This window comes from Hemicordylus capensis, chromosome 16 (genome assembly GCF_027244095.1).
Source record: "Hemicordylus capensis ecotype Gifberg chromosome 16, rHemCap1.1.pri, whole genome shotgun sequence".
NCBI lineage: Eukaryota > Metazoa > Chordata > Lepidosauria > Squamata > Cordylidae > Hemicordylus > Hemicordylus capensis.
In genome coordinates, this window is record NC_069672.1 from 15,636,955 (window position 1) to 15,655,611 (window position 18,657).

General features: G+C 51.3%; 1 protein-coding gene and 1 long non-coding RNA gene across 3 annotated transcripts in view; one reads left to right on the plus strand and one right to left on the minus strand.

Annotated features, from left to right (window-relative positions):
• Positions 1 to 970: 970 nt before the first annotated feature.
• On the minus strand, positions 971 to 6,103 carry LOC128338712 (uncharacterized). Its single transcript, XR_008312678.1, has 3 exons — positions 5,968 to 6,103; positions 4,790 to 5,048; positions 971 to 1,631 (listed from the first exon to the last, which is right to left on the minus strand). It is a non-coding gene; the product is annotated as an uncharacterized LOC128338712 (long non-coding RNA).
• Positions 6,104 to 6,352: 249 nt separating this feature from the next.
• Positions 6,353 to 18,657, plus strand: part of CAPZB (capping actin protein of muscle Z-line subunit beta) — a 44,727-nt gene continuing 32,422 nt past the window's right edge. For both annotated transcript variants that reach the window (XM_053280610.1, XM_053280611.1), the window contains exon 1: positions 6,353 to 6,520. In XM_053280610.1, coding sequence (XP_053136585.1) covers positions 6,368 to 6,520 — 153 coding nt within the window. In that variant the 5' untranslated portion in view covers positions 6,353 to 6,367. The remainder of the gene's footprint in view (positions 6,521 to 18,657) is intronic.

Sequence of the window (18,657 nt, forward strand, 5' to 3'; positions counted from 1 at the left end):
TTCTAAACTGAAGAAATGAAGAAAGGGTAAGAGAAAACTAGGAGTGGATTTTTGTGTAAAAAGACTGTGTGAGCTCAGTTCTGGTACTGGGGAAAAAAATCCTGGGCTAAGCATTTGCTCAGAAGCATCCCGTGCTTTCATTCTAAATGTATGGACACCCTTTCGCTCTATGGTCCAGGCAGTGGGCGTGAAGTTGGCCCACCCTCAGCAATCTAAAAGCCAGCTTAGATGCATAGCTAAAGTTGTAAACTTCAGTTGTTTGAGCTGCAAAATTTAGGTTAACTGAGCACAGATTTTTCTTTTCTTGTTTAGCACACACAACCCTGACTGGTACAAAAGGCTGCTTCCACTGCAGCCCAGATTGCCAGTGGCAGAACTGGGTTTGCTAGTCTGCTGATTTGTTAAAACCGTTTCTTGCCTCCTTTTGAGCTGTTAAGGATCCAAGATATTCCCCCAAGAAATTGGCTACCATTCAGGGATGGGATGGTTAACTCCTCCTTGACTGCATTCTGTGTCACAGTCTGCAAAGATTTTTGAAATCTTGGGCAGGGGTTGAAAGGCAATGTATACCTGCAGGATGCTTATTTATAATCTTCGGAGCATTACTCCCCAGGCAAGACGCCTGGTGGACAGTTCTGGCTGGCTTGGTTGCTGTAATATCGAGCCAACAAGCAAAGGCTTTTAGATGACAATTGTCAGACTCTTGTTACAGTACAAGGTGCAAACCTCAAGAGGATGCACAAATAATTAAAAAGTTAAGTTACTTATGGACATCAAGGCTCTAAATACCCAATTGCTTCTGATACACTACAGCCTGAAATTGGTTTAATAGCCCCTTTCTGTGGGTTGATCAGGACTGCTGTAGGGTGAAGACTTTTGGAGAATGGGGGTGTTTTAGATCTTTTTGGAATGCTAAATGGAATTGCATCAGTAACCTCTGATCCCTTCTCCAAGGCCCTCCCTCTTGTGACCCCACCCCAAGGTCCCTCATCCATTGCAGGGTACAGATAGGAAATGGATGGAAATAGGAATTTCACACTTATGAAACATTTCGCCCACTGATTCCTTTGGATCAAGCTGCTATTAAAATCCATACAGCAGCTTAGAGACTTCCCCCCGATAAGTTGGCAATCCCAGGTTGGGATGCCCCCCCAATAAGTTGGCAACCCCAGGGTAGCCTGACCTCCTAAATTCCACATCAAGCCCATCTTTAATATGGATCAGATTATGAGGAATGACTCTTTCCCCCTTGCCTTTGTCCGTCATGTGTGAGCTCCCCGGGGTGCAAACTTTTCTCGAAGAGATATGGAAAGTATTTCAGCATAATTGTTGCGGACGTCTCTTCTTTTGTGAATTCTGTCTGCTTCTTTTTAATTTGGGAGTTGCCGGGCAATCAAAGAGCAGCCTGGAAGAAGTTTTCCATTAGCAACTTTGAATCCATTTCCCACCTCCTGGGAAAAGTTGATGGTGTACACAAAGGTCAGGCCTCTCTCTCTCTTGGTTGCCATCAAAACACACCGGCAATTAAACCCATCCTATGCAACTGTGGATATTTATGATCGGATGACGTGGCTTCCAAATCCTCCCGTCGCATTGCACAAGTTTTACAAGGCACTTTTCATAATGTGAACCTGATAAATAAATAAGAGGGAAAGGAGCAAAGGGGAGGAAGGAGAAAAGAAGTAAATCAAAGATTCACGGCAGGAGAGGGAGAAACTTCACAGGAACACAGGAAGCTGCCTTATGCTGAGTCAGACCCTCGGTCCATTTAGCTCAGTGTTGTCTGCATGGACTGGCAGCGGCTTCTCCAAGGTTGCAAGCAGGAGTCCCTCTCAGCCCTACCTGGAGATGCTGCCAGGGTTTGAACCTGGGACCTTCTGCATGCAAAGCAGATGCTCTTCCACTGAGCTATGGATGGCTCTATCCATGTGTCAAAGAACGATTCACTGCTTTGGGCTAGCCATCCCTCCCCACTCTTCATTCTCAAGCCGCGTCCTGTATAGGTTCACTCCCTGGCAGCATTTTTATTTCTCTCTGTAAACTGCTCTGGGAACTTTGGTTGAAAAGCAGTAGATAAATATTCATAATAGTAGTAGTAAAAACAAAAAGTGTCCAGAGCCATTACTGAAATACCTTTCGACATTAGTGTCTGAACCAGAGGGTAAATAAAAAGCTGGAACCCCATTTCTAATACCTTGGCTCTCTGCCTCAGTACTGTGGTTTGAATTTCTCTCTGCATGGGGCAAATCCAGGGAGATTCAGTGCAACCTACCCAGCAGACCTACAAAATCCTTTTAAAAACCCTGGCTAACTGTGAAGAAACCCATTTCAATGCTAATAAAGACAAGACCACGGAGGCTTCGTTAAAATGCACGGGGAAAGCACATGTGAACGACTGTCACTGGCCGTGCAATCAAACACACCATTTATTAAATGCACATGGTTTGAGTTTCCAAAGATGTTCAGTTGTCAAGCTAACCTCTTTGTTGGGAGCTCTCTCTGCGTGTGCCAGAATGCTTTTTCTCTTAAATTAGATGCTCAAAGCTGACAAGCAATCTTTTCTTCCAAACATAGGTTCTATGCATGCCATCCAACATTTTCAAAAGTTTCAAGCAGGTGTGGTGTTTCCTCAACCAAAGTGATTCTCTGCCCAGTACCACTGGCTTCTCTTGCAGTCTTGCTGATCCTCCAGGTGTGGACAAAAGCCCATTTTTGAACAGAAGAGCTGCTCAGTTCAAGGATGCCAACATTTTTTTTAAACTGGCCTTTGCTTTGGTGTTTTTAACAGTGGCTTGCTCTGCAGACATTAGTAGGTGATAATGTTTGCCTGTAAGCGATGAACATCCCCATCTGCTGATTTATTTATTTATTCTTACATTTGTATCCCGCTCTTTCTCCAAAATGTCCAGGGCAGTGTACATGGTTTATGCTCATACTCACAACAACCCTGTGAGGAAGGTTAGGCTGAGAGAGAAGTGACTGGCCCAGAGTCACTCAGTGAGTTTCAAGGCTGGGTGGGGATTTGAACTCGGGTCTCCAGGTTCTAGTCCAACAATCTAACCTCTAGACCACACTGGCTCCCAGATTTCTGCTGACTAAAGTGCTCTTATAGACACAGGAACAGGTTGGGCCAATTTTTCTGATCATGGTTGCTGATTTTATCTGTCATCTGCCCCTGCCTCCTCCCAAGCGAAGGAGACATGCCCTTTTCAACCACGCTCTGCAATAAACATCCAAGTGCATGCAGCTGGTCCTCATTCCCAACTGTGTTCTCTCAGGCCGAGCAAGCAAACATTTTTTGGCTGGTGAACTTCATGCAAATATTTAGGGTAAAAAAAACCAAATGCAGCTGTTTCACCCTCCTTTATGCTTCTTAAGAGCCAGCCCAGACCCCCTCCGTTCTCGTCTCCCGGCCAGAATGGAAAACTCTCCTTGAACTCTGAATGTGTTCAAAGAGGATGGCTTTTAGAAGGATGAAGATGCAAACCAACGGATCGTTCCACTTTTGAACACACCCAGACCCCAGCCGGGGATCTGTTCATCACCCAGAGCAATCTTGGGTCCTCAAAAAAAAAAAAAAAAAAAAAGAAGGAAAAAAAAGGCTCCAGATATTTTGTTTCACGTCCAAGCTGATGGAAAGCTTTGCAGGCATTTTGCTCGGAGGCCAGAGAACTATCTGCATTATCTGATCCACAGGCAGAAGGATTTGCTGGCAGATTGTTGTGTTACGTACAGATCCAGATCTGCTGGTAGTCTGTCGCATGGTTTGCAGTATATTGGCAAGTTTGGTTCCCAGTAGTTTAACATTAAAAACAATATCAGCTCCACAAATTCTTTGCCATAGCCCTCGGGGGGTACACAGGACCACTTGAACTGCTATTTTTGAGAAGGTAAGAAACAGCAAGGTTCCCTTCAGGGAAGTAAGAGAGGGCTCCCATCTCCATCTCCCAATGCAAAGGACAAAAGATCTATTTCACTCCTATGCCCCCTGTCGATGTGCCAGAAAAGGATCTGACTAGCAAGCCAGAGGTTGCTGGTTGCTGGTTCGAATCCCCACTGGTACGTTTCCCAGACTATGGGAAATACCCATATTAGACAGCAGCAATATAGGAAGGTGCTGAAAGGCATCATCTCATACTGCGCGGGAGATGGCAACGGTCAACCCCTCCCGTATTCTACCAAAAGAAAACCACAGGGCTCTGTGGGCGCCAGGAGTCGGCACTGACTCATCAGCACACTTTACCTTAGTGAGCTAAGCCTAAATTTGTGGATCTTTGGCTGGAGGTGAATCCGGCCAATGGCTCTTCCCCTGATAAACATAAGAGAATCATCACTTTCGAAGGTGCTTCTTTGCTCAGCTAGCAGGGGTGAACGAGTTAATTCCAGAAATCTACCAGGAAAAGAAAAGGAAGGGAGTCAGAGTGACCCACAGGGCGGAGTGAACAATTGGAGAAACGGAGCGAGGAAACCCTGTTCCTGATGATGAGCACTTCACTAGTTGCGCAAGAGTTATGTTTCTGCTTAGAGCGGCTCCCATAACTCAAATCACAGCAGATCAAAGCCATTTCCCAGGCTCCGAGACCTGAGTGTTTGATGTGACGTCTGTGGAAAAGCTGAACCGGTCCTCTGGGGATCTGCGGTTCCTGTTACAAGGCCAGCCTGAGAGCACTGCCCATCCTGCCTGCATAAATAATGTGTTACCGGCTCTGATGCTGTTATTTTTGTCCGGGAAACGTTTCTTCAAATGCAATGCCTGTTGAAAGTACTTAATGGTTTCCACAATACTCACCTCACCTCTTCTTGGCTTGGGAAAAGCTGATGCAGCAAAAGAGAGAGGCAGCCGGGGGGTGGGTGTAGGTTCCATGTCTGAAGCCAAAGCAGATTGTGGAGGAGAGGTACCGTTGGGTGCTATGAAGGGTTGCCAACTGACTGGGGAAAGAGGGCCTGCTCTGCTCTTGCACCATCTACAGCAGCAGGATGTGCAGATATTGTCAGGTGATGTTTGCTCCGCATTGAGGTAAATGGTCTGCAGAGGTCTGCATATTGGGCTGCAATTAAAGGCAGAGTTATAGGGGCTGGTGGAAAAGATGGCAACCTGAGAGTTATTCAGAGTTATAATTGCAAACCGAGTCAAGTGGTACAAGACTGGCGTTTTCAGACTTGGGCCCCCAGATGTTAGGAACATAGGAAGTTGCCTTATACTGAGACAGACCCTTAGTCCATGTCGCTCAGAATTGCCTGCACAGACGGGCAGCGGCCAGTGGTGGGTTAACGGAGAGGCAGGGTAGGCATTTGCCTAGGGCGGCAAAATCTGAGGGGTGGCAAACTTTGCCTTTCCTCAGATTTTGCCGCCCCTCTCTGTGGGCAGCGGCAGCTGCAGCAAGGGTGGAGTGGGAGAGGAGAAAGCCCCCCCACCCCCGCTATTAACCTCATTACAAAAAAACCTTTTTTGTTTAAGGTAAAAGGGCGGCAAAAAGCTTAACCCACCCCTGGCAGCGGCTCAGACGGGGTCTTTCCTGAATCCCTGCCTTACCTGGAGGTGCTGCCAAGGCCTGAATCTGGGGCCTTCTGCATGCAGAGTTGTGGGGGGGGGTGTGTGTGTGTCTATCATGGCCTCCTCCCCCTGGTCACTGTAGCAAGGGATGATGGAAGTTGTAGTCCCACAACATCTAAGGACCCAAGTTCGAGAACCGCTGGTGGAAGCAGTTTTGTTTTTTGATAAGATCTCAGTTCTACTCTTCGTTTTATCGACCGACTCATACTTTGACCCCATTCACTGAGCACACCCTGCCCTCCTCCCGTTTGTGGATATGCTGCCCAGCCCTTTAAGTAAACACACTTAACCTAGTGAACTTGACTGGCAATAGGGGGTAGGCTGGGGGCGCAGAAAAAAAAGACTCCATAAGCTGTGGAGATGGGTTTTGTGAAAGCATCTAAGTGGAACCTCCATGGTTGAGAGCAGCCTACCTCTCTGGATACCTCTGAAAGCAGCTCCCAATATATAAATATATATATTCAGCACATATTACATAACGCAGCCTTATGCAGATATATGCAAAACAAGCCCCTCCCACTCCGAGCCGGGCGCCTTCCTTGCCTGCTTTCTCCCACGCGGTTCGCCTCTTTTCCCGCCCACCCTATTATCACGCAAAATGGTCTCTCCGTCCGCGCCTCGCTCCGCCTCCTCTTCTCCTCCCCCCCCCCGCTTTAGCGCCAAATGGTTCCTCCCGCTTCCAAGGGACGCACGCGCGCGCCCTGCCGCTCCATACTTGGCGATGGCCGGCGAGGCGCGCTCTGATTGGCTGCGGCGCGCCGGGAGCAGAGGGAGGGGGCGTGGCCTTGCCCCGCAGGCGCGCCGCTGACCCGGATGTGCAAACTCCTAGGCAACGGCGGAAGTGGGGGAGAGGAAGAAGAAGGTGGAGGGCCGCGGCCTGGCTCAGCGCTCGGAGAGGCCGCACGGAGGGACCCCAGAGCCGCCGCCGCTGCTGCCCCCGGATCCCAGCCCCGCGGAGACAAGATGGTGAGGGGGCCGAGAGAGCAGGGAGGGAGGCGAGGCGAGGCCTTCGCGGTCGCGGTTCCTGGTAGGGTAGGGCGGGAGGCACTGCTCAGGAGAGTGGGCGTGGCTAGGAGGGGAGGGGGAGGGGCTGTGGGCGTGGCCGTGCAGAGGGGAGGCCCCTTCTCCTCCTTCCAGAGTGCCCAGGTGGCTGACTGGGGGGCCAAGGTCTAGGAGGAGGGGGCTGTCAGAAGGGGAAGCCCCCTCCTCCTAATGGGGATCTGGGGGGGGGACCTAGGTAGCTGCCATCCACTGAGTCAGACCCTTGGGCCCTCCAGCTCAGTGTTGTCAACACAGGCTGGCAGCGGCTTCTCCCAGGTTGTGGGAAGGCTGGAGTCTGTCCCAGCCCTGTGTTGGAGATGCTGCCAAGGAGGGGACCTGGAACCTTCTGCATTGGCTGATTGATTAAGTAATTAAGTGCCGTCCAGTCGGTGTCGACTCTTGGCAACCCACTAGATAGATTCTCTCCAGGGTGATCTGTCTTCAGCTTGGCCTTTGAGGTCTCTCAGTGGTGCATTCATGGCTGTCGTCATCGAGTCCATCCACCTTGCTGCTGGTCGTGTCCTCTTCTCTTGCTGTCAACTTTTCCCATGCAAGCAAGCAGGTGCTCTTTGCTCTGTTAGCATCCCCTGCTCCCTGAGCCAAGAGACACCTTTTCAAAGTGGCGGTTCTCTTTATTGAAGGAGCAAGCCTGTAGGAGCAGGGGGAGAGCAACTGGCCCTATCCGTCCCCAGTGCAGCATCTCTCCAGTGGCTGCTCATGGCGTCTGTCTCCTGTTTCTTTTTTAGTTTGTGAGCCCTTTGCGGGCAGGGAGCCATCTTATTTATTTGTTATTTCTCTGTGTAAACCACTTTGGGAACTTGGGTTGTATTGTTGTAGTACAGGCCTGCTCAACTTCAGCCCTCCTGCAGATGGTGGCCTACAACTCCCATTCTCCCCCTGCTATTGGCCACTGTGGCTGGGGATTATGGGAGTTGTCGCCCCAAAACAGCTGGGGGGAGGCTAAGTGGAGCAGGCCTGTTGTAGTATGATTAGCTCTTTCCCTGACCTACAGCCCCATCCCCTAAGGAGAATAACCTACAGTGCTCACACATTTAGTCTCCCATTCAAATGCAAACCAGGGTGGGCCCTGCTTAGCAAAGGGGACGATCCATGTTCTCTACCACCAGACCAGCTCTCCTCTGAAGGGCTGACCAAGGAGGGGAGGTCTTTGCTCCTGGGGTAACCCTGTCCTGAGCAGGTGGCAGTTGATGTTTGCCTGAGTTGCTCCGGTCGGAGAGCATGATGGGCAGGGAGGAGGCCTGGGGCCCCTTTGTGGGGTAGGGCTATATTGCTGTCGGAGGGAGGGGCTTTTTTCCTGCCCTGCCTCCTAGTACTGAGTTGGTTGGGGTTATGGGGTATGCTTGGTTTGGACTCGCTTTTTTGTAGGGGGACGTGGGTAAGCAAAGTTGCTTCTTGGAAGAGGGGTTTTCGTTTCGGAGTAGAAGGTTTGCATGCGGCAGGACCCAGATTCAGTCCCTGGCAGCATCTGTAGCTACGGCAGGGGAAAGACCCTTTTCTGTCTCTGAAGAGCTGCTGCCAGTCAGAGTAGGAAATGCTGAGCTAGATGGAACAAGAAGACTCTGTAGAAGGCAGCTTAATATATTTAGCGGATGGGGCCACAGTTCAGTGGTGGAGCCCCTGCTTTTGATGCAGAAGGCCCCAAGTACGGGCAGTGCTGAGCACGGCTGAACCACCTCCCGTGATGTCAACAGGGGCTCCACCACAGCCCCATCCTGCTTGGCAAGGGGCAAGCCCCAGGACCAACCTGATGTCTGTTACGTAAGCCTCCTGGGGGCACTTGTTTTAGGTGGTATACAGTTATGCAGCTAAATAAATAAACAGTAGTAAAGATATACAGTTAAAATGTTGAGAAAGACCTTGGAGAGCTGTTGCCTGTCAGTGTAGACAATTCTGAGATCATTGAGACAAGGAGGATCTGACTCAGTAGAAGATTCATATAGGTGAGAGGCATGGGGTTATTTGCAAGGGAGGAAGGGAAGATCTTGGGAATGCTGGCAGTGAAGGGCTGGTTGGTTGGCTGTGAGGAAATGAGGAAGATCTGTAGTCTTCCTCGTGGAAGGAGAGCTGGTCCTGTGGCAGCAAGTGTGAATGGTCCCCTTTGCTAAGCAGGGTCCGTGGTTTGCATTGGAATGGGAGACTACATGTGTGAGCACTGTAGATGTTCCCCTTAGGAGATGGGGCCACTCTGGGAAGAGCACCTGCATGCAGAAGGTTCCAAGTTCCCTCCCTGGCAGCATCTCCAAATAGGGTTAAGAGAGACTCCTGCCTGCAGCCTTGGAGAAGCCGCTGCCAGTCTGTGTGGACAATACTGAGCTAGATGGATCAATAGCCTGACTTGGTATATGGCAGCTTCCTATGTTCCTATGTAGTGCTTGGCTCTAAACAAGCAAGCAGTGTTGCCCTATCAGAAGGAGAGACTGCGTCTCAGACCCAGACCTGCAAACTGTGAAATGGCTACCAGGAAGCTTTTGTCCAGGTGTGGCTGGAGGTTTGTTTTTTGTTTGTTTTTGGCTGATGGACGTGTGTTGCTGTGCTAGGCTGTCGGTAGCAGTCTCGTTGAGTCATAAAGGTGGGGTAGTTCTGGAGCGTGGATTGTTGCACGGTGGTCTGGGGGTGTCTGTCCTGCTGGGCGAGAAAGAGGGTGGGAGGGCAGTGTTCTAATGTGGATGCTCTTCTGTAGGCCCGCCCGGGCCCTGAGGCAGTGAGAATGGGGCGGTTTAAATCCACCTTGTGGACTGGCACCAAAAACTACAAGCTCTCCCGCATGTAGCTGTGAGTCACCCGGCAATCTGAGTAGTGAATCTCTCCCAATTGCTCACCCAGAATTATTGCTTGCCCTGTGCAGTTGTTGGAGCCCTAAGGTTGACATAACAAGGAGTGTGTGTGTGTACTTAATTGAGAAGTTTATTGCTCCTTCATGTATGAATGGACTTTATTCTCCTGAGCTGGAGGAGCCGTCCATGTATCTTAGTGTTGTCTCCTGCCTGAAGACCTTGGAGAGGGTCTGCCAGCCAGAGAAGTCTTTCCAGACCTTGTTTCTTGACCTGAACTTGGAACATTCCTCACCTTCTGAGAACTTTCCTTCTGAGGTTCCTCTGCATTCCTGTTTCACAGCTGGGAAGGGTGGGGACAGGAAGGAACTAGCCTGGCTCTTGATTGGCTAACCAGCCCATAAATTCTCATCAGAGCTGGTGTTAGAACCCGGCACCTACAAACCCCCTTGCTCCCAGCCCCGTAGCAAGCGGGACCCCCAGCACCACACAGATCTCCTCCCCAGAGGGCTCCTTTCCACGGCCACGTTTGAGAGGGTAAGAAACGGCAGGAATCCCTTCTGAGCAGAAGAGGGCCCCCCTTGCTTCTTCCCCTCTCCATCTCCCAAGGCAAATGACAGAAGGCCTGCTTCTCTCCTAAGTCCTCTGCCTACTTGCCAGAAAAGGAGCTGAGGGGGTTTGGTGGCCATCACAAGTCAGGGCTGTAGATGAGCCTAACTACAGGCCCCATCATTCCTCGCCACACTGGCCTTTAAACATGGTGGCTGAGTATCGTGGGGATTCCTCCTCTGTACTGCTTCCATAGAACCTAGCTCGAACATGGGGCGCATGTAATCCACCGGAATGCCTTAAGCTGAGCAAGCAGGGTCTTCCCCCAAGGCAGGGGCATGAAACATACCCCCAAGTCGACAGGGATTCCTGTACGAGCGAGGAAGCTGGCGCCTGGCATGCAGGCCCCCCCCCCCGGACAGTCTGACTACAAGAGCAGGCCTGAGATATTTCAGCACCCAAGAGTTCAGACTGGGGCTTGGCGTTGATCTTGTCCTACAAGGTAGTCTTCCTGCACAAGCAAGCAACATCATCACACACGGACGAGACTGCTGAGCCGGGAAGGTTCGGTGACCTCTGTGCACACTTCAGCCAGCCTTGGCAAGGCGCGTGTGCTCCATAGCTGTGTGAAGCTGCCTGTTACTGAGTCACACTTGGTCTGTCTAATGCCATGTTCCCTATGCTCCCTGGGCTCAGTGCTTCACGATTCTGTCCCTGGAGATGCTGCCAGGGAATGAACCTGGGACCTTCTGCGTGCAAAGCCGGGGCTCTAGCACTGACGGTAGCAGCCAGGTGTGCATATTGATACTCGCAGTATTTTAATATTAAGCCCCTTTTAAGCGGAAGCATGCATTCTGTTTAGCTTCAGGGAAGGGCCCCTTTTCTGCCGGTCTGTAGTCATCGACAGTGCACAAGAGCAGTGTTCCCTCTCACAGGGATTCCCAGATGGTGCCTGCTGACTACAGCTCCCATCATCCCCATGCAGAAGCCATTGCAGCTGGGGATTCTGGGGATTGTAGTCAGCCACATCTGGGCATCCCTGTGAGAGGGAACACTGTCCCGGAGTCTACAGCGGTGTTGAGAGGAATGCAAGAATCGTAAAGCATTTTCCAGGCCACTGAACGGCTGAGAAATCAATTTGTTAAAGGGGGCTGGAAGGCAGGCTTTAAGATGCCACTTCGGTGTGCAGTCACGCGTAGCTTCCAAATATCAGGACGGTGCTTGCCTGTCCTGGCAGCAGGCGCATCTGCATAATGAACTTAAAAAAAAAAAAAAAGATTGCTTTTGTGTGGACTCGGGATTCAGTTTTGAAGCTACTGCCTGAAGTGAAGAGCTACCTTCTGAACTTGTCCTTCCTCCGGGAGAATGACATGTCTCCCTGTTCCTCCTAAACCGAGCGTGTCCTTATTAAAGGCCTCTCCCATCTTCATTTTCCTTCCATGCCCTCTAGTTAGTCGTCGTCTTTTTGTCTTCCCTCCCTTTCACCCCTGCGTCTTGCATTCTGGGAAATGCTGACTGGAAACTGCATGCAAACGAGAAGTTCTGTGGGCAGAGGAAGCATCAATTAACTCCCACTTCAAATAGGGGTAGCTTTTTTGCTTTCTTTCAGAGCGGATGGAAAGGTTGGCGTTTTAAAGAGGGCTGCTAAATGTTCAGGGTGGTGTTTTTCATTGCAGGGGGCCCTTGGCGGCCCCCACCGACACCAAGTTTGTCTTTTGGGTCTGTGTGAAGCTGGAATCCTCTGCACATCCCCCCTGGCACCATGTGGAGGGGGCCGTTCCCACCATCCAGTGCTGTGCCCAGTGCCCAAGAGCTAGAAGTGTGAGCACTGGAAGAGATTCCCTTCAGGGGATGGAGCCGCTCTGGGAAGAGCCTCTAGGTTCCCAGTTTCCTCCCTGGTAGCATCTCCAAGACAGGGCTGAGAGAGAGACTCCTGCCTGCAACCTTGGAGAAGCCGCTGCCAATCTGTGAAGACAATTCTGAGCAAGATGGACCCAGGGTCTGACTCCGTATGTGGCAGCTCTTTCTGTCCCTATGAATTCCAGCTTTAAGGGAAAGGAAGCCTTCTTGAGCCCCTGCACCACGTTGGAAGGCATGCACAGAGTGCTGGGAAAGATTGCCCTTCCCAGTGCTTTCCCCTAGAGTTCTTGAGAGGGCTCCGTCTCTCTTAAAGGGCCCTCCTGGCCCTCAGTAAAGCACACTGCTGTGTGCAGGTCAGCACAGTGGGAAACGGCTCTCACACTGAAGGTCCCCCCCCCGCCCCGCCCTGCAAAGTAGCTCCTATTTGAAAGCTATAGTTGTGGTTGTGTTAAAACATGTATTTATACCCCACTCCTCCAGAACACTACTGCTCCAGGCTTCTCCCAATGTTAATAAAAAGGATGCAGTTTAAAAAAAGAAAAGAAAAATAAAGTGTGAGACCAGGCTCAAGCCACAAGGTAGGGAAGACCGCTGGCTTAGTAGGTGGCACCCTCTGCCACCCATTTCTGTATTTCCCGTCGTCTAGCAGTGCTTGGCTGGGCGGCCTTTGCTCTGCAGCTGCCGCCTGCAGTTCGCCTCCGGATAAAGCGTGGTGAGCCTCAGACATGCCGGGTCCCTGGCTTGGAATGCATGGCGAGTAGCAGCACTACAGTATGCATCGCCTCGCCGTGGAAGCAAAGCGTGTAGTATAAGGTGGCGCGTCTCTATTTATAGATAACTTGGTACTGTACTTGCCCGTACGGATGACTCCTTTTGGAGGAGGCGAAGGCAGCCGTCGAAGCAGCGCGTCTCTCTCTCCTCCCACCCCACCCCAGCTGATTTAGCCCTGTAGGTTGGAACCAGGAGTGGAGGGTGGTTGGAAGAAAGCGGCAGCCGCCAGCTGAGCGACGGCTCCTGTTTAGGCCTGGGTGGAATCTCGGCCGTCTCCCCGGTCCTTCGAAAAAAGCAGGGGCCCACAAATACGAATCCCATTTCTTTGCCGCTTTTCAACCCGCTTTCCAAAGCGGGTTACATATCACGGTCCCCGGTCACCCAGAGGGCTCAGAGTCTCAACAAGGAATACAGGTCATCCCTTGCCAACCCTGGTTTTACTAACCGTGGTTTTGCGTGTATGTGGATGGGAAATGGTGACCGGTCTTGCCAACCGTGACCCCGAGTATCCATGTTTGGCGAGGTTTTTTTAATTGATGGGGAAGGGGTCATTGATATGGGGGTGGGGGGTTCAGAGGTTTGGTCTACTCATTCCTCTTGGTGCCCCCTGGTGATACTGCAGGAATTTTTGTGATTTTTTAAAAAAAGCAATTATTTTGGTATTTCTTTTCTTTTTAAGTATTTTTGTGGTGGCAGTTCCCCTAACCCCATTTCCCATAGACTTTAATGCCTTGCCAATCGCGAATGTGCCTACGGTGAGGTTTTGCCAGAAGAGAACCCTCACAATTAGTGAGGGTTGGCTGTGTAAAGTAACCACCAAGCCTGTGTGTTCACTAGCCAGCCTGTATTTGTGGCCGCCACCAATCCCCTCTCTTCCTTCCCTCTGATCCTTTTCTGGCATGCAGGCAGAGGGTTCAGGAGAGCGAGCGCGGCGCTAAGGAATTGGACCTGGGTCCTTCTGCATGCAAAGCCCCGGGGTATCCTAGAGACTGTACAGAGTGAAGCCAGGGTCGCACCCTGTGTGCTTCCCTGCACCGTACGGCACGTTAACGCTTTGCAAGGCGGTGAAACTGAACATCCCTCGCTCGGTTTCCTAGTCAACGGGTTAGCAAACTTCCTCTTAAATGTCGAAAGGAAGCCAGATGGCCCGCTTTTGGAAATGGGGGCGGGGGGGGGAGCGGGAATCTTAAGATCTGCTTGCTGGGCAAGGTCCTTTGCAAAAGGCTGACGACTTCTGAGTCCTGCAGGTGATCACCGCAGGGTTCACACCTGCTGTGATTTCTGGAGGTCACGCTGGGTGGTCAGAGGGCCAGTTGGGTCTGCCTAGGGAGGTCCAGAGGGCCGCCGAGGAGATGCAACCTCTTCCTGCCCCTCCCACCCTGCCCTTCCTTTATTTTCAGTTTCTTTCCTTCCGCTAGAAACCAGTTTACCGTATTAAAAAAAACACATACCAAACCCGCCCCCCCCCCGCTGCAAACAAACCATAAGTCATTTGAAACTGCATAAAACAGTGAGAATTTTCAGAGGTACTCAGTGGCACACTTTGGGGCACCATTGCGGGGGATTCAGCCCTGCGAGCGTCTTGCCAAATAGGTTCCGGGGCGGAGGTCAAGAGCTGCTGCTCCCAGCTCTTTGCAAGAGAATCCAGGACTTCAGAGCCCTCTGAACTTCCTCTGGGTTGAAGGGCAGCCGGGCAGTTCCCCTTCTGCCCTGGGAACCTGCTGAATCTGGCTCCCTTGTCCCCACTTCCTGGTAGAAGCCCAGAAATGGCCCAGAAGCGACTTCTCACAGATACCCTAAATAAACCCACCCTGACATTTCTGCTGGGCACTGGCTGCCTTTTCTGTTTAAGCTGACAGCGTTCCTGAGGTCGAAACCGATCCCCGGCTACCTGCCTTTCGCCGGTTTATTTTTTGCAGGGCTGCACACCAGAAATAGAGTCCGGAGGACTGGCGCCTACAGCCCTCGGCTCCTTGCTCTTGCTGCATCTCCACGCTGCGGTTGTAGGAAACATAACCCGGGCTTTAATGGGAGCGGAGAGAAGCAAGACGCAAATGGAGCTGTGGGCATCCGTGCCAGGCCAGAGAGATCGTTTTGATGTAGTAATGAGATTTGGCTGAACTGGAGACGCAACTCTTAATGCGATGCTAGAGTGCGGCTGGTTTTAAAGGGGTGGAGGTAGGAGGAGAGCTGGCCCTGTGCTGGCAGGCATGAGTGGTCCCCTTTGCTAAGCAGGCTCTGCCTTGGCTTGCATTTGGATGGGGGACTACATGTGAGCGCTGTAAGAGATTCCTCTCAGGGTTGGGGCTGTAGGTCAGTGGCAGAGCACCTGCTTGCATGCAGGAGGTCCCAAGTTTCCTCCCTGGCAGCAGCTGTAGGTAGGCCTAGGAAAGGCTCCTGCCTGAGACCTGGGAGAGCCACTGCCAGTTGGTGTAGACAGCTCTGAGCCAGATGGTGCAAGGGTCTGACTCAGTTGAAGGCAGCTTCCTATGTTTTGAAGGAGGAGAGTTGGTCTCGTGGTATCGAGCATGAATGGTCCCCTTTTGTGAAGCAGGATCCTCCCTGGTTTGCTTTTGGATGGGACACACACTGCTTGTGAACACTGTAAACTATTCCCCTTAGGGGATGGGGTTATAGCTCAGTGGTAGAGCATCTGCTTTCTGTGCAGAAGGCCCCAGGTACAACCCCTCCTGCCTGAAACCTTGGAGAGCTGCTGCCGGTCAGTGTAGACAGCTCTGAGCCAGGTGGACGGAGGGTCTGTTGGCAGCAGCTGCGTCTGGTGGCCCTGTTCCCTGCCTCTCTTCCCCAAAGGAGTTGCTGTTATTTGTAGATTAGGACCTACCCAACATATAAACAGAAGACCGGAGGGGGGTCTTGCCACGCTCTACTCATGGAAGAGCACGCTGTCGGGAGAGGGCTCTTTGTGTTGGTAAACCTCTCCATGTTTGGCAAACAAATTTACAGGGAAGTTGTTTTTACAATATTGTTGTAAAAACATCCCGAAGCTCTGAGGAACTCCTTCCACTCTTACCGCATGGGAGTGAAGGGTGGGGAAGAGAGCGAATGCCCTGCACACCGCAAGAGGCCAAACTAGCAAGCGCCTGCTAGCTTCTCTGGGCAGCTCACGTTTATGGGGTCCGTTGGAGGCTTGATGGCTTTGCAGGGATCGTAAATCTGCTCAGAGCTTCAGCCAAGCCAGCCATGGAGAACAGGAACTTCCTCTGACACGCGACTCAAGGAAACGGCGAGAGGCGTCCCTATTTTCAGTGTCGCTCCAAATCAGATACTCCCATGCGGCTCGGCACTCTCCGCTGAGTGGGGACTTCATCGCGTGGCCCTGCAAGTTGGGCCCACGGTGGGCAGGCCGTGTGTCAGCAAAACGAAACAGACCTGCCGTTGTCAGCTGCTCTCAAACCTCGGTAGAGGTTTCCCTGCAAATCACATTTTTAAAGTAGAGCGTATGATGCCACAGGGCTGCTGTGCTGGCTTCCATTAAGCTTGTTCAGATGTTACCGTGTATTTCCTGCTTTTCCAAGAACTACCATTAAGAACATAGGAAGCTGCTTCCTACGGAGTCTCAGACCCGTGGTCCGTCTAGCTCAGGACTGTCTTCTCTGACTGGCAGCAGCATTCCAAGGTTTGGGGGCAGGAGTCTTTCCCCAGCCCTACCTGGAGATGCTGCCAGGGAGGGAACCTGGGACCTTCTTCATGCAAAGCAGATACTCTTCCACTGAGCTGTGGATGCTCCTGATGAGCAGAAGGAGCTGCCATATTCTGAGTCAGACCCGTGGTCCGTCTAGCTCAGTTTTGTCTGCTCTGGTTGGCAGCAGCTCTGCAAGGTTTCTGCAGGAGTCTTTCACTGCCTTTGCATGAGAGTGGTTTTGCTAGCCATGGGCAGGGGTCCTGCAGGGCTCTGGGGTGGGACTTCAACCTCCAGAGCCTTGTTCTGCCGCCTCTCTGACTTCTGCAGTCTTCGTGAGGCCTGCCTGCACACCCGGAGACCTGTCTTTGCAACCCTAAGGGGCCGAAGCGGTTTTTGTTTGTTTCTTAAAGCTCTGAAGTTCTCAGGAGACCAAATTCTGTGCTGCTCTTGTGCCTTCCTGGATTGGCAGCTCTCGTACGCAGTGCTTCTCACATTGGACGTCTTCTGTGCCCAGCTTTCCATTCTGCGGCCACTACTCATGCTTCCTTCCTCCCTGTCTTCCTCCTTTAGCAGCTTCTAAAATGTTCTCATCTGCAAAATGAGAGTTGCGACGAACTGCAGCTCTCATGCAGTTCTGCACTGCTTATTCTGAGCACGGCTTTCAGACTTCCTCTTCCGTTATTGGAGGCAGAGAATATTAAGATCTGCTGATGGGGTGTTTGTGTTTGTGTTTTACCCCTCTCTCTTTTTAATCCAAGTTCTTAGGTCATTTGACACGTTTCTTCCCACTTCTCCACCTGCCTGCTGGCCTGACCTTTCTCATCTGCTTCTGTATGAAGGGCACTAGTGCTGTATTAGAAATGCTAATATTCTGCTTTTGAAAGTTGCTGATGCTGCCGGGGAAGCTTGCCCCTTGCCCAAAATAGTAATTAGCAAAGCGTCTGAGTGAGATGCGTGCTTAAAAATTAATTCGGTCTTGGCCACTCCTCCTAGGAGGCAGCGAAGACCTTTTTCTGCTCACTGTTTCTTGTCACTTGGGGACATGGCTGCATCAGAGGTGATCTGAGACGTAGGGAGAAAGCAGGCCCTGGAAGCTAGGCATGATTCCAGCCGTGTTCCCTCTAAGGTGTGCACATGTGCACACACTCGCATGGTTTTTGATGTCTGCTCAGTCAGTTTTAAATCCAGCTCAGGTGGAATTAGGAAGGTCGCACTCTGAATGCATGTGCATGCACAATGCCTTGATACTGCCGCCCAGAACAAAACTCATTCAGCAGACCGATGGCATTTTTTAAAGAAAGAACAGTGGATCCCAGATCTATGATTGATCCAGCTAGTTGACTGCATAACATTCCATAAATACACGAGACTTCGTATTATTTATTTATTTATTTATTTATTTAATTAATTCAATTTCTATACTGCCCTTTCAAAAATGGCTCAGGGCGGTTCACATAGAGAAATAATAAAGAAATAAGATGGCTCCCCCAGTCACTGGGGTGGAAACGTTTTCAGGGGAGTGCCCCTTCCTGAAGGGCAACTTTTTCACATTCGCGAAGACATGTGGCTAGTTGCATTTCCACTGGGGTCACTCCACTCCAGCACCTATCATCCCTTTCACTAATAGGAGCACTTAACTGGGGCGTGTGTGTCTGGAAATTACAGTTTTCTCCTGTTACGCTAATTGATGGCACCCAGGCCTTCCTTCCGACGCCACTCTTGCTGGGAAGTGGGTTTTCTTCTTCTTCCAAATTTCTAGTTCTGGGTCTCTCTGGCGCTGGATCAAAGCAGCCAAAACACACAGTGACGGATAATGACGGGACCAGGCAAGTAATCAACATCCCTCCTGTGACCCAGAAGATAAACATAGTTGTAGAAGCCACTAAGGCCACGGTAAATGGCGCTCGCCTCCCTCCCTGATGTGCGCCTGGTGCTTTTAGTGTGTAATATTCCGCTGCACACTGCTGAGGAGGAACCAGGATGAGGGCTTCTCGGAGGGCATCTGGTGGGCCACTGTGGGGAACAGGATGCTAGACTAGATGGGCTTCTTTTGGCCTGATCCGGCAGGGCTGTTCTTGTGTTCTTAGGGGGGGTGTGGTGGGGGAAATTCTGTGCCAGGCTAGTTTTGGAGCAGGGCTGCACAACTTCGGCTCTCCGGACTACAACTCCCATCACTCCCAGCCACAGCGGCCAATAGTCGGGGGTGATGGGGGTTGTAGTCCAGCATCTGCAGGAGGACTGAAGCTGAGCTGCTTTAGAGATTCCATGGAGAACTGAGGAAGAGCCATAGCTCAGTGGTGCAGCTCATGTTTCGCTTTGCAGGAGGTCCCAGGTTCTATCTCCAGGTAAGGCTGTGAAAGGCCCTTTTCTGCCTGAAACGCTGGAGAGCTGCTGCCAGTCAAAGCTGAACTAAGCAGACCAATGGTAGACTCAGTAGTAGGGTGTGC